Genomic DNA, 16,639 nt, shown 5'->3' on the forward strand with positions numbered 1-16,639 from the left:
ATATATATATATAGTAACAATAATATAGAGATATATAATGACAATAATATAAAGATATATAGTAACAATAATAATATTGAGATATATAGTAATAATAATAATATAGATATATAAACAAACCTTGTTAAAGACAATAGAGAGCTTCCATTTGATTAAAACTTTTTTTTAGTTTTTCAATTTTTCTGATATTTTTAGTGTGAATCGCAAGAATTCATATAAGTTCCATGTGTAGTTCGAAGTTGGCCGCGGTGTTGCTTTTCATCTTTCAAAGAAGACATCATCAGGAAGGCTGTGTGATTACACTGGTTTACAAAAATAACTTTTTGGTCTGAGGCAAGAATGGGGATCGTTGTTTTTTGTTAATTTGGGTGTGCTGAATTCAAACTTATAGTTTTGCTATATTACCTCTAGTTTTCTGGCTTTTAAATAATCTGATTTTAGTATAAACAGAATATATGTGAATGTTTCAAGAGGTGCAGCAACTTATAAAAGATAAATCAGGATAGATAAAGAACACCGATTGAATCAATATACTTGAATGACACAATTACACAATTCAAAGAACCACAGACAGTCAAAAGTGTGTTTTCTTAGAAGAGCTGGTGTATTTTGCCTCTGGGATATCACGCAAGATTATCCAACAGAAGTTTCCCGGGGTTCCATTTGCCTTGAAAGTTGCTCTCCATATTCGTAATGTCTTAGTGGAATCTTTCTCCATGCTCATCACTCATTGCTCCAAGGTATGGCAGGAAGAAATTGAAGTAGGAATGCAGAAAATGAATTTTTAGTGACATTCGGCACCCCATATCCTCATAAGACTTTAGCAACTTCTCAACACAGGCTTGGTAATCTGGTGCACGTGTGTTACCAAGGAGTTCACTACAGACCGACTTGAATGCTTCTCATGCTCTCAGTTCCTTTCCTGTAAATTACAAAGCTCCTCAAAATCAGCACTTCTCGGATCTGAGGTCCGACAAAGATGCCCTCTTTGAGCTTAGCACCACTAAGACCTGGGATCAAATTTTACAGTCAAAATAGTAAAAGTAGGCGGTTCTGAGAAGAGAAGTGATGGATTGACGCTGTACAACTGTTGTGAAGTCCCCATACACATAGCAGAAAGAATTGACCTTGTTGAGGCATCCTCAACGTTTTAACGTGCTTTAAGCCATTAGCGAATCTGAAAATATAACAAAGTAAAACTAAATCATATGCAAGGCAATAAAATGCGCATTTGAGCAACCCTAAAGATGTGTAACACAATAGTTTAGGGACACCCACCTCCAGCACCACCTGGGAGGGAGACAAAATCTTCCAGTGACTTTCAGAGCACTACTGAGTGTGGATTGAGACCTGCAGCCTTAACTGTCAAAATCCCTCTTGATATATATATATATAACTCCATGGGGATTAGGATCAGGCAATATTGAATGTCTCTGATATATAAATTATATCATATTTCTTCAGTTTTTTTTTATAATTCTTGCAGCATGAGGAGAGTTTTCTCCAAAACCATGCATTAAATATACTTTCCCAGTAATAATATTTTAAGTGAATATATTCACTCACAGCAGTAAAAAGGATTCAAGGTAAAAAAAATCGATCATCCACTTGATTTTTGTTTCTTTGTCCTTTCTAAAGTTTCCATGACAATGTTCATTTGAGTTAATCCTTCTGCGATTAGTTTTTGAGATGCAGATGGAAAAATAAGGAGATGAATAGGTATCACAGACCACCCAGTTTATCGTGCAAAAACTCGTTAATGTAGTGAAATTCTCTTCAATTACAACTAGTGATTTTGCGTGTTATTTTTATGAGATATGGTATGTTTATCGCCCTGCACATATACGGCACAATCACGTTGACACCCCTATTCTTGCCAGATCACTGAAGTAAAACGAGTAGCCTGGCCAGTACCAGATGGGTAACCATTTGGGAATGCTAAGCACTGTATGTGCTCTCTGCTTAACTCTGCATTGTTTTTAGTTGTCCTGAACTTATATATACTTGCAACTGGAATTAAAACAGTGCCGACTCAGGAGAGGTGTGGCAACTTTTGCCACAATAATTTTATATGCAGGCACTCTTCAGTGGGTATCCATAGTCTGATGAGACTGAACGGAGCCGTTTTTTTTTTCTCCCTTTTATGGCAAGAAGATGTGACACAAAATTAGGAAAGTGGTATTTTAAAAGCCAGTGCCCTAGAGGAAGAGCAGCCCTGACAGCATTCCCTGGTAGGGGCACCTCAAGCGATTAGCAATAAACTAACCCATACAGTATTATTATGTTCACGTTTGACAGAACAAATACTAGACTTTAATCCTAACCTAAGCCCAAGAAATTGTATTTTAGTTCACGTTCAACACAGCAGCAACATCAAATGAAATTTCAAGAATTACTTTTTTTCGCGTTGCATTGTTGGTGATTAGGCGATTACATCTTAAAAAAAAAAGGGTGGGAGACGAGGATGATAATATACATACAAACATCAAATTGCCTGAATGTATTATTATATAGATGAATACAACAGATTTAATAGGCAACAATCGTTAAAAGTTTCCCTCTGTCCCAAGTGACAATAGATACCCATCCACTAGAAGTTGTAAGAGTGCTTGTGTGAAATGTTTACAATCTAGCAAGGATTACGCAATCACAACTAAACCGACATTGTAATTCCAGTGGCAAAGAGAAGTCCAAAATCACCAGTAAAAAATAAAATGATTGAATGAGAAGAAAAAAGACCAGTGTTATTTCTGAGTTTTTCTTCTAGATTAGTTGTTCAAACAAGACGAGTCTTGTCTGCCCTACTCTCTAACTAACCTATAGGTTTGCAAATGATAATTATGAAAGTAATGCAGTAGCCCTGAAAGACCTTGAACCCAGCACACTCAGCACACAGTCCATGCAAGTAACCACTGCACCATGCCACTTCCATTGTATCATTAGGTGATTCATGCACTCATCCTATATGAAAGATTCAAGCACATACCAGTTTAAATGTAAAGTTGTGAATAATCAACACAAAATATGTTGCAATAATTCTATCATATCCGTTTCTTTAGTAAAGAAAAAGTGGTGCTTATATAGCATTAGTTACAAGTGAAAATCATATTGAAAGCAAAAACACTTTGATGTACTTATGTATTATGCAAAAATAAGTATCCTTACAAGAAATCAGTAAAGTGATTGAGTAGAAGATCGCCTAGAACTTTTTTATTAAATAGGAAAAATCATTTTGGTTGCATTTTTTCAACACACGATAAGAACGGAAGTACCGGTTGCCAAAATAAAACTGCATTACCTCCCTTGATCTAGAGTAATTTTCAATCTATCTATATATCTATAAAAGTGTGTGTGTGTGTGTGTGTGTGTACATTACCCTACCAAACTATTCTGTAAATTTTCAGTCTACAAACTCGAGATTTGACATAAGAGTTATTGAGATTAGGGAAAATCTTTTTAATCAGTTTTCGGCCCCAGACATTTGGCTGTCAAGGGGTCAAAGTTCAACGATTTGACCTTTGAAAACTGCCAATTGTGGATCTAAACACTTGAAATTTTAGATGTAGATGTGGGTTACTTGAACGCAGATCAAACTTTTTAATTTGATTTGAACTCAAAGCAGTAAATATTAAGAGGTCAAAATTAGGGTCAAAGTTTAAAAACATTTGACCTTTGCAGTCACTACCAAATTACTCAGCTAATTTTTGATCTAAACATTTGAAATTTTACATAAAGTGTATTACAACATAGGGCAAGCTTTTTAATAGGTTTTGGCCAAAAATTTAGCTTCCAAGAGGTCAAAGTTGAAAGATTTCACCTTTGCAGACTCTACCAAAACCCTCTGCCAATTTTAGATTTAAACACTTGAAATTTTAGATGTAGGTTACCTGGACATGAGTCAAACTTTTTAATATATATATATATATACATATGCGCATAAACTTATGAACAGTACATAGGGCCCGAGCAAAGCAGGGCTGAACTGCTAGCAGTACATAATACAATAAAATTGCAATTTATGATTAATTTGATTTTTACTTGTAATTAATTTATATCATTTTTGGTGAGGATATCTTTGCGATTTTCACTTGTAACTATATAAGCACTGAAAAAATCAATGAATTAAAAAAAATTCTTCATAAACAAACTTTCTTAAAAAATCATTTCATTTTAAAAAGTGAGCATCAAATGAGAGCAGAAAATTGTTTTAATCAAAGGATAATTTGTTTGGAAACCAGTTTTATCGATTAACATTCGTGAGATGTCTATGTCGTTTTTGAATATATAAAATTTGCTTATATATAATTAGTCAAATGTGACAAATTACATTTTAGGTAAAAACATTTTAATACACTTGCATATTATGAAGAATTATGTATCCTTCCAAAATTAGAAAAAATGATTTAGTAGAAGGTCACCTGAAATTTTTTATTAAAATAAAAATCAGTCTTATCGTATTTTGGATCCGCCATTGATGAAAGCGAATGTACATGTTGCCAAAATGATAGACTGCATTGCTTCCCCTATTTTTAGAGTAATCTTCAATTTATATGCCTACTAGCGGTGGTATCCAGCGTTTGCCGGTATGTGTGTGTAAGGGGGGGGGTTAAAATAAAGAATAAGCAAATTAATAACCCTGTTTCAATAATAAAAAAACGACGTTAAACTTCCCCCAAAAATTGGAAAAACGAAAACAGAAAGAAAACATTGAACAAACGTAAAACTTCTTTAAAAAAGAAATCGGAAAAACAAAAAAGCAAAAATAAGGGAAAAAATGATGAACGTGGTTGGAAAAACAAAGAAACACAGCGAAAAGCAAAGTACAAAACGAAAGAAAACGGGAATGATGTATTATATGTTTATTTAAGAAAAAAATCGAAAGAATCCTTTTTGTTTTTGTTTGTTTAGTGTATAAATGTTGGGAAATAAATGGTAATCAAGCAACATAAAAATAAGCGTGGAATAAGAATTAATGTTTGTGGGAATGTCGCTATCAGTTAATTCAGTGGTGCGTTTCACCCAATAGAAAGCAGTGAATGGAAAGGCATGGTGAAATTCCATTCCAGTTTTTTAAGCAACTACAAAGTACAGAAAACCGAAACCGGCGTTCATTCAGAACTGTCCCTTGTGAACGATCACGCAACAGTGTAAATGGGTGGCGGGGGAAGGAGGAATTTATTAGAGAGGAAAGATTTTACTACTTCCAGTGATTTTTAACCGATTTTGGCAGGGAACTTTCAGCAGAAAAAATATAGGAATCTACGATTATCGAGAAAGTGGAGAGGTAATATGCCAATAACATACCTCAGATATTGTGCTGCAGTTTTTACATATTACATTTGCATGAAATCTTTTGATTTTTAATCCTATTAAGGTCAAAATCAGAGGGGAAAATGAGTTCATTTTATATATATAGGGATTAAGTAGTTTTTTTTTCTTGCTCTGGCATTGATATTAAGAGCCTACTTTTTCTATTTAAAAATTATTAAAACAAACTTAATATGCTCATTCATAAATATGTGAGCGACTACATGAAGGTTTACTACTTTGCATATTCCTTTGAAAAACAAGTGTTAATTAATTACTTATTCATTGTTTATGGTTTCTTATTAGATTATTGGTTTCATTTCACTATTCCACTGAATTTTATTTATGCATAGTTTTTACATTCTGCATAATTGCATAGAACCAACAATATTTGGTCTACCGAGTTTAAATTTGATATCTGTTATTTGGACCTGTAGCATATCTTCGATATGATTTTTAGCTGGCAAAATTTGCTGCTAATGAGGTCAAAATTTAAAAAAAACAAAAACTTTTCACTTTGGAATGAATAGTTGACTAAATCTGTTTGCATGCACAAACCTACATTCATAGGTAGAACAACGTTATTTTAAAACTATTTATATGTGTATGGGCCCGGCTCAGAGGCTAAGGAATGAGGTTGGAGAGTTGTATGTTTTGGTTTTGATTCTAGCTGATGGCACCCAAGTCATATTCTTTAAACTGTTGATCTCACTTCTATATATTTAGTATAATTGGCTCCATGATAATACATATGTAATCTGCATGAATTAAAATATCATATCTTACGACTGGGTAACACTGGGAGACCTGCTAGTAGTGCAAAAAAAATAAGACGGGATTTTAGTAACTATCCATTTTGTCTCAAACTTTGTGTCTTTTAATGTAAAAATATAAATGGGCTTGTTTATATGTTGTTTTTCATGCATGTATTTTACACTTTTCCCCCCTTTCTTTAATCTGATCAAAATAATCGTTGATGAATTCTTCATGCATGAATGAACCAAAAATAATTGTTTCAATTCTTAAATTATAAAATTTCTTTGTTTCCACTGTTTTTTCTTTCTTTCTTCGTATATCTTTTCTTAAACTAAAACGAACGCCCATGTAAAGACAATAATTTGCTGGTTGGTTCTTGTCAGGAATTTCCACTATATTATAAAACAAAATTCAAGAAAAATCGGTGTGATGTACATAGCTGTGACAAAATGAAAATATTATATTCCCAAAATTATGTAAATCGATCAAGTAGTTTTATTTTTATAAGGAAAATCATTTTTCAGTGATTAATAGGAATTCGTGGGCATTACAGCATAAATCTCACAAGTTGGAATTATGTTTAGTTATCTGGGTTTTTTTTTAAATTGTTTTCAAAAACACAAACAAGACATCTACTGTTCTGTTGCTCATAACATTTGATTTTCTGACTTAAAAATAAAAAGTACTTGATCAATTTAGGTGATTTTTGGAACATGATATTTTGGTTCATCACGAATCTGAACATCGTACATATTTTTCTTCATTATTATTTTTAATATAGGGCGAATTCTGGACAAGAACCGGTGATTGCACTGCAGATTAAGCATGAATATTTAATCCTTCTTTAATTAAAATTTGTAACTTTTCAAGATTAACTTGCAACAGAGCAAATTATTGCCTCACAGATTAACGTGCACGGATTAAGTAGATTCTAATAAAATCATGTTTAATATTCATAGGAGAGTTCCTGCCATTTCGTAAAAGCTGAAGAAACTAAAACTCAATCGATTCATTGGATGCTACATCCTTTCTCTTAACATTTTAACACAAAAACCTATACTAAAAACAAATTTTCTGAATCTGTTTCAGCTTGCATTCAGAAATAATTGAAAATGTATTAAGTAGGAGTTTGGTTAGATGTGACCAAACTCCTATTCAAAATTCGTGCCAAACCACATACATATACACATTGATTTCAGACTTACAATAATCAACAACACCAGGTGTATCTCTCCACGAGAGGCTGATCTCCCTCAGAGTTATTACCCCCCCCCCCCCAAAAAAAAAAATAAAGAGAAAGAAAAAACAGCAGTCTTTTTTGAAAAAAAAGTGTCTTAGACTAAAAGTCTCTTATAAACTGATTTCAATCAATTAATAAAAATATTTTATAATATTTGGTTTTCTAATATTTTTATAACATATAAGGTTTAACAATTAGCCCGTTAAATAACAAATACAGAAATATTTTCAAATTAATCAAATATTTATTTAAAAATGATTATTTAAATATGCTTATTTAAAAATAAAGTTTTAAATTAAATTTTAAATGCTTATTTAAAAATTAAATTAATGATTATTTAAAAATGCTTCATATTAGCAGTAGCCTGAATCAGATAATGTATTTTTTTTTAATTAAAAGCAAAATAAGTTATTTTATTCCTAATAACATAGTACAACAATAACAAATGAAAGATTGCAAATCAGTTTGATTTGTTGCTTTAAATGCCGCTTAATGCCGTTTAAAAATCAGACCCATCGACGAAATGTTGCATTCCTCTGCCTGTTCTAAACGTTCTTTAATGGTGAATGCTCTGACGAACTACAAGCACTTGTACCCCCCCTCGACGTGAATACCCCCCCCCCCGACAGACCTGACAAACAGCTTAATCCCAGGTGGCTGATTACTTTTAATGCATCTTAAACCAAGCTTCTATCTTTACATCATCAATGCTCTGATTCCCATCTCGCATCAATTGAAATGGATGGTTCTCATCTAGGGAAGCTCCATGTTTTGATAAGCTTCTGGGATTGACCTTTACTCCTGACCTGAAATGGAACACATACATCAAGTCAATTGCCAAGGTTGCTGGAAAAATGGTAGTATCCTTCTGCCACTCCAGAAGATATCTCACTCCTGATGCAATTCTCTATCTATATAAAAGCCAAGTACGTCCAAGGATGGAGTACTGCTGCCACATCTGGGTAGGAGCTACTAAAAACAGCCTATCCTGCCTTGACAGAGTACAAAATAGGCTTCGTGGCTTAGTGGTAGATGCTCTTTTCTCTTCTCTGCAACCTCTCTCCCACAGGAGAGACCTTGTGAGCCTGTCTTTGTTTTATCATTACTTCCATGGCAGGTGCTCGTCTGAGCTCCAATCTCTGGTCCCCCCTCACCAATCTTTCATGATAAACACCTGTCTAGCTGAAACTACTGTCAAAAATTTTCCCCACTCTTTATCTGTGCCAAAACCAAAACGTAGATTCCATGAACAAATTTTCTTTCTTAGATGTGCATGCCTGTGGAACTCTGTTCTGTTTCCCACCTGCCTACAACCTGGATGTCTTCAAATCCAATATAAACAAATTCCTGATGAACCGCCCCCTTAAGTAAAACACTTTATCAAATCACCAATACTAACGATTACTATGATACTATCCCATTGATTACTGTACACACAATAACCCTTATCCTCGAGTGGCTTCCGGGCGTTAATAAGTCGTGACTACCCTGTAAAAAAAAAAAAAAAAAACCCTTCACAGTAGAGATCCCTAGGTGTAAGAAAGTCTTCTTTCCCCAGAACTGCTAGACTTTGGAACTCCCTTCTGGGATTCTGCTTCCCCAACTGTACTGGCATGCAGAAGTTCAAGTGTAATGTGAACAGACATTTTGCTACTCATCTCCCTTTATAATATCCCTGCAACTTATGTCCCCGATAGTAGCCCCCTACTTCAAAGTGGCACTGTGCCTTGTTTGGGGTGAAAATTGAATAAAATTTTTTTTAAAAAAGACGATAACTTTATATGTTTGATGTATAAATAAATTATTCAGTGAACGATTATTTAAAATTTTTTGTATGTGTTATTTGATTTGTTTTCATTTGGAGAATTTAGAGTTCTAGCAAAAACAAACATTGCATGAAAACACTTTATTTTAAACTTAGTACTCTAATGGTGAATGCTCTGACGAACTGCAAGCACTTGTACCCCCTCGACGTAAATACCCCCGACAGACACGACAAGCAGCAAAATCCCGCCCTTTCACAGTAAGAGAGCCATCTACTCCAGTAGTTTCTTCCCAGAACCACTAGACTTTGGAACTCCCTTTCGGGACCCTGCTTCCCCAACTCTACTGACATGCAGAAATTCAAATGTAACATGAACCGACATCTTGCTGCCCAACTCCCTACATAGTACCCCTATAACTTATGTCTCTGATAGTAGCCCCCTACATCAAAGTGGCGATGTGCCTTGTTTGGGGTGAAAATGTTATAAAAAAAAAAAGTTTATAAGGATATTGGAGATAAAACGTAATAGCCAGATATTCCAATACTACATTAACCAAATTACTTAGATAAATAGGTTTACAGTTTTAACAAAAGGACTGCAATAATATCGCAGGGTCTCCATTAACGCTGAACATCCACAGAATGCCTGGCAACAATATATTACATATGAAAGATGCCGCTGTGTAATTATTATTGACTACAAGTATTTCCTCAGTTATGATATTCCGTAATTAGTATAAAACATTACATTTGAAATGTGATAATAAAACGAATTGGAGAATACCAAATTATGTCTCTAATTAAATTTATGTAAAACGTATAAGCATTAAAATCTCTACTAATTTTAATGGGTGAAAACATTTTTTCAAAACGGTCAAATTACAGAAAAGTTAACACTGGAGAACTCTTATCCTCCTCCCTGAAAAAAAAAATTCAGAAGCCAAGATTTATTTTGTGTGGAAACGATTTTAAAGATTTTTCTTTTACAATAAAACATCCTACAAATCCTTTCCACGTTTTAAGACTAGTTAAGTTTGGTAGAGAATTTTATTCTAATGTGTTTTATGTAAACTATGTGCATTTTTTTATTGGGGGGGGGAGTGAGTATCAGTTCTTGAGTGTTAACTATTCTCTACGTTTTACGTTGCATGACATGTAGAAAATGCTCTCATCCCTCTAAATTGTTCATTCTTTTTTGTTCCCTCAAAATCCACTTATTTTCAGTTGAGCACAATATTTCCAGTATAATTTTTTCTTCGTATTATTTTAGATTATTCAAACTACTGTTCTCACTGAGTGTTATTTCCACATCGTTTTGGTCGATGTAACCTTCGATCTTCTTCAGGTGTATCATATCGAACTTGGGAAAGTTTTAGCACGGAATTTCTAATGGTTAATTTGCACAGAATTTCTAATGGTCGATTTGCACAGAATTTTTAATGGTCAATTTGCACATAATTTTTAATGGTCAATTTACACAGAAATCCACGGAAGTAGTATGCTTTAATTCCATCAGCCAGCTAAAGTAATCTGCAATTGCTTTTTTTTAGTGTCGCTTGCACTGAGGATTGAACCTTCAATCTACAGAAGAGTGTCATTTTACAACTGAATTTTACCAAGTACACTATCTACTACGCCATGAGTTCTTACATAGTGGATAAAATACTTGATAAAATTTAATTGTAAGCGACATTCTTCTGGAGGTTGAAGGTTCAATTAATCAGTATTAGGCGATACTCGAAAATACAATTGCAAATTACTTAGGACTTCGCTCCTGTCATGGCTGATGGAACAAGAGCATGCTACTCCCATGGATTAAATAAAAATTCTGTTTAAAATTCTGTGCCGATCATCGAGTTCAATAGAGATTCCTAAACTTGACAAGCTACACCTGGAGAAGGTTGGAGGTAATATCGACCGACATTTTTGTGTAAATATAACATTCAAGATGAGAACAGCAATCCGAATAATTCAAATAATATGAATTATTAATTCTCATGTAAAAGAATTCAGAAACATAATTTATTTCTTTAAGTTATTTGTTCAATTTTTAGCAGAGTATTCAGGTTTCTAAGTTCTACATATAAAAGTCACTTATTTTATGTTTTAACCGGTTATTATGCAAAATAATCCAGTAACATCTTTTAGAATTTCTGACAGGAAGATAATTTTGCATTAAAATTACATAGCAAACTGACACTTCCTCTAAACATTGATCAGTAACTTTTTTCAAAATTTTTTTTAATCCAAGATTTTTGTCTTAAATTGATAAAATAATCTAAAGTTGTGTTTAAAAAATCGATGAACTTTTTATAAATTGGCAAAGAAAATATTGACTTTGATATCATTTTATATTAAATGTACATAGCAAACTGAACACTTACCTAAAAATTGAACCAGTTTGTTATAATATTGAAATGCATTGCTCTGTAGACAGTAAATTGATTATCAAAAATTAAAATAATACATATAAAATAATAATAATTAACAAACTTTTTCAGGTAGAGAGAAAATGTGTCGTATATGTCTACCAAACATTTATTTATTTGCGGACTCATCTTCATAGTTGCTGTTTCACAACGTTTCGGCCAACTATACCTCTGGCCTTCATCAGGTGGTTAACTGCAACAGGATAGAAATGCTGAGTCTCTCAACTGTATCCTCAGTAATTACTGCCTTCCATAGTTGTTGTTGTCTCACCACGTCTTGGCCAACTAATCCTCTGGCCGCCTTTGGGTAGGATTGAAACCACTATCTTCAGAAAATGCTCACCTAGAACTGTAGAGATTCAACGCCTCTATCCACTGCATCACGGGCATTGAAGGACGGTCAAGGTTTTTCGTCCTTGTCTGGTTTTCCATCATCAGGTCTGTAGAGAATGGTATATTATTTTATTATTAGCATCCTTTGAGATGAGTAATTTCAACTATGAAGATGAAAAAAAGAGTCAGCAAATAAGTAAATATACAAATTACTCATCCCAAAGGATGCCAATAATAAAATGTCTACCAAAGTTTGAAACCATGTTTGATGCAAATTACTTAGGACTTCTACCCAGTCAAGGTTGACAGAACAAGAGCATGCTACCCCTATACATTAAATAAAGGGTTTCATTCAAAATTCTCTGTAGATTTCCAAGTTTGACAAGATACACCTGAAGAAGGTCGGAGGTTATATCGACTAAAATACTGTGAAAGTAAAAGTCAAGATGAGAACAGTAGTTCGAAGAATCCAAATATTACAGATCATCAATCCTTATCTAAAAAAAATATTCAAAAACCTTTGATGACCTCGTCTTTCATGTCAGCAAGAAAAAAACATTTTTAAATCTTTTTATTTCAAACAGAAATTTCTTGACCAACATTTACTGAATTCAATTCCCACTTTGGCACAAAACATTTCTTTCATATTTCGTTCTGGCATGAAAAGTTGAATAACGAACCTATTTAAGACTAAATGTTCAGAAGACTGGTATTTTTTTTATGTCTGGTATAAATGGTGCGAACGTTTTTAATTTTTCAAAAACAGACTTTGATTTCATTATCTTCAGAATGAGTTTATAATTAATTCCTGTTATCACATATGACAGGACGTTGGTCTGTCACCCATCATACATTCTAAGTATGGCTGGTACTCTTGTATACCCATGGATTGAAGGTTTGTTTCCGGTAAGAACCAATATGTCAACAGGAATTAATTATAAACTCATTCCGAACAGAATGAAATCAAAGTCTGTTTTTGAAAAAAAAATTAAAAAAACACTATTTTTTTTAAACAGTCCTCAAATAAAATATATAGGTTTCCTGTCTCGTTTTTAAATGAACCAACTGAAACGTAAATAAACAAGGTCATTATCTTAATAAATAGCAAAAGAAAAACCACAAATATTCTCATTTAAATGTTAACTCTTTTATGCTTCCATACTTTTTGCTTTGTTTTTAATTTTTTTAAATAGGTTTCAAATCAAATATAAAGTTTCTTGTCTCGTTTCTTTTCTTAAATGAACCCCAACTGAAATGTAAATAACCAAATGCAATATCTAAATAAATAGAAAAAAAACAAAAGTTATCTCTTGAAACAAAAGCAAAAAAAAAAAAAAAAGACAATTGTAAAATGCTAACTCTTTTTGCTTCCATACTTTTTATGCTTCCATACTTTGTATGCTTCCATACTTTGTGCTTTGTCCTTCCTTTTTTGCACTAACAATTCGCACGTAGCTTTTTCTTCTTTTTGTAGGTGGCAGTACAGAGCCATTTTTACCGGGGACAGGAAATTCGAGAATATCCAGTGGCATACCGGTCCAGTGATATATATGGACATACCAGCCAGGATTTTCAAGTACCAAGATACAATCATGTCTCGTATTCAAAACTTTGTTAGGGTTGGCGAATCATAAATATATACACACATATGCGCGCATATACACACCCACATACACAATCGCACACACACTCACAAAATGTAACAACTACCACTGTAATATCAACTCTGTACACACACACACACACGTATATATATCGGATGAGTCACGGGAAACGGATATTTTTAAGGAAAACAAAGCTCTGCGAATATTTCAACAAGACTACCTTCCCCACTCCCTATCTCTTACTCAAGGAAAGCAAGGAGCGTTCTAAAAGCATCCGTTTCCTGTGATGCACCCTGTATGTATATATATGTATATATTATAATAAAGTATAGTTGGGCAGCAAGCTTTCTGATACATATTTTGTTAAAGATTATGGACAATGGTTAATATACGAGCATACTATGAGTTTTCTCATATGTTCGAATTAGTAAGTCTTTCATTGGATGTGAGCATTGGCCTATGGCTTTATCTTTGCAACTGCTTTCAGATAACACAATGGTCATTTTCAAGGGTTCAGTACGTTTTAGCAATAAATGTTTTGCGTATGCATTCTGTACAGTGAATTCTTACATGCATCCAATGAAATTCTTGCTTGTTTGAATATATCAAAGACTCGTACATTGGCATATATCTGCTATCCTCAACCAGCTATGTATAAAGGAGGTTTTCTGTTTAAATATACTTCAATATGTGTTATAAATGTATGTGTCTTTGATTCTACATAGATGTCGGCAGATATATTGAGCACTATTAGTAAGCGGCTGATATCTGTAGAAGAAATAAAATCCAACATCTCCAAGGTGCTTTTACCAAGAAATTGTTTTTTTAATTATTATTTTTATTTATTTCTTGTTCTTGGTCCCCTAAATAAACGTTTCTTTCTCATCTGGACTCTTGTCTAAAGTTCAGTGTAAGAAAAGAATGACCCACCCACCCCATACACCATGGAGTTAGAACACACATACACACTTGAAAGTGGTTTCTATATTTTATACATGATGATAAAAACCAGAGTCTTTGAGGAAATTACTTGAAATATGTAAAAGTTACCAATTCCCCAGAGTTGTATTTATTGATTCTCAGTGCCCTGACTTTTTATGTGCGCTCTTTGCCATGTTAACTCTGTGATAGTGTAAACGTGGATTAATCCTAACGTCCCTTCTCTCGCTCATCCGAATCTTGCAGTCTCACTAATCGGGAATCGTAATGTACCTTTTATCCTTTTTGAATTTGGCTCCATTGTCTCAAAAGATAAAAAGTTGACACCCTTTCATTCCAGTGGTTTTAAAACTAACTTTCTTTATTTTTTATTCTATTGTTTTCTTTCCTTTTGGTTTTCTTTGGATGATTTTTCATTCATATCTGGGAAGAAAAACAAATTGTTTTTATATTTTAAAATTAGTTTTACAATTCAGTTTTTTTTTTTTTTTGTTTTTTTTAAGATACTTCTTTTGTCTTGTGAATAAGATGTTATCACATTTTGAAAAGAATTGCTTAAGAAAACACCTGACATATTCAAAATAGCATTTCCCATGTTTATGCAAAGATTTTATTATATCGATTTTTTTTTATTTTTATTTTTTTTTTTAGCCATGTTCGGTTACATATATTTATATTTTTTAAATTAATCTTTAAAAAAAATTCAATTGGAAAAAGAAATTTTATTTATTTATTTTTTTAGTCAATTTTCTACATCCCATCGTGTTTAATTGAACTCTGAAAGTTTTTATTGTGTTATTTTTTTGTTTTTTGTGTGTAAAACCGAGCTGAGTCGGTGAGACTGCTCTTCATCACCTAGAGATGGGCAGATCCTCGTGCTGCACCTGCGTACGACGTACACCACAGTCGTACGCGCCAACTTCTGGATATAATTTTGGCATCTTGATTAAATTCTCTAAAAGAAAAAAAGGAAAACTGTGGACAGAATTTTATTGTGCATTTTCAAGAAGAAACAATATTTTGCGGAAAAAAAATCTTTCACGTTTATTAGAAAGAAGGGGAAGAAGAAGTATAAGAAGAAAACCGAAACTCACAGATTAAAAGCACTTCCTTTTCATGATTCTATGGTCAAAAGTATCATACATCCCCCTCCCCACCCAACAAAGTATGCGCCCAGCTCCGTGGAGTCGAATGGTTATAATATTTTATCTTTATTTGCAATACAAACACAGATCCTCATCGTGTTTTCGTTTTCTTTTCTTTTTTTTCTTTTTTTTTCTTTTTTTTTTATAAATAAAATCATTCTTATGTTTGTATATGCATAATAACGTAAGTAAACAATGTGATTTATTTCTGATAGTATTTTTTTTTTAAATATACATTTTTTTTTAAATATACATCACTGCTTTAATTTTGTTCACACACGTGTTTGCTCAGCAAATGAAACGGTTTGTAATTTATCTATTGGAAAATAGAAAATGCAGAAATCCACTGTTTGTATCTATTTTTTCCCTTTCTTTATGGACGAATAATTTGTGTTTCCAACCCTGTAGCTAATAATAACGGACCATTTCTTTTCATTGCATGCATTTCTTACACAAACACGTGCGTCCAACAAAAAGTCAGCAACTAGCGAAATGGTGACATTATGGAGAAAAGCTTTAATTATAAACAATCGATTAACATATTTTACGTTTTGGTTCTGCCAATGTGGCAGGGTTGTATGACACAAATATTATATATAACGGTAAAATGATTTATGGAAAAATCGTTTATTTTGACACCAAGAACCAATCAAAAACCAATCAGTGTACGATCGTTTCTGAGATGATACAAAATCTTATTTGAATAAAGTCTCATCATCGGCACCGGGATTAGACATCAAATAGAAACCTTAAATATATGATCCACACCAAAAGGGGGGGATACTAAAATATAATAATACAGCAAATCAAGATTATAGGCTTAAGAGGCAAATTTAATCTACTTGGAGAAATGTTTATAAGGGCTATATCAAGCAATTCGAAAGACTATTTAAATACAAAATTAACATGTAAGTGAAGATATCAAAAGATTACAAAGCAAATCAAGATTATAGGCTTGAAAGAGGTTAAATATAATCTACTTTGAGAAATACTCTTAAGTCAGGAAAATAAAAATATGTCAGGAAAATAAAAATAAATCAAGAAAATATAAATATATCAGGAAAATATAAATATAATATAAAATTAACACCCAAGTAAAAATATAAAAAGATTACACAGCA

The 16,639-nt window shown here is 32.9% G+C and overlaps 1 protein-coding gene across 2 annotated transcripts in view; it reads left to right on the forward strand.

The window, feature by feature from the left end:
• The window catches only part of LOC145287914 (uncharacterized), a 1,114,340-nt gene that overhangs the window by 866,315 nt on the left and 231,386 nt on the right, over positions 1–16,639 (forward strand). Inside the window, exon 14 of one of the 2 annotated variants that reach the window (XM_080135862.1) lies at positions 13,305–15,663. The exons of the other annotated variant lie outside the window; for it this stretch is intronic. Coding sequence (XP_079991988.1) covers positions 13,305–13,448 — 144 coding nt within the window. The 3' untranslated portion in view covers positions 13,449–15,663. Of the gene's footprint in view, positions 1–13,304; positions 15,664–16,639 lie in introns of those variants that run through there. 2 annotated transcript variants of the gene reach the window in all.

The sequence above is a fragment of the Euprymna scolopes genome, chromosome 11, assembly GCF_053919585.1.
Source record: "Euprymna scolopes isolate OS-2025 chromosome 11, ASM5391958v1, whole genome shotgun sequence".
Taxonomy (NCBI): Eukaryota; Metazoa; Mollusca; class Cephalopoda; order Sepiida; family Sepiolidae; genus Euprymna; species Euprymna scolopes.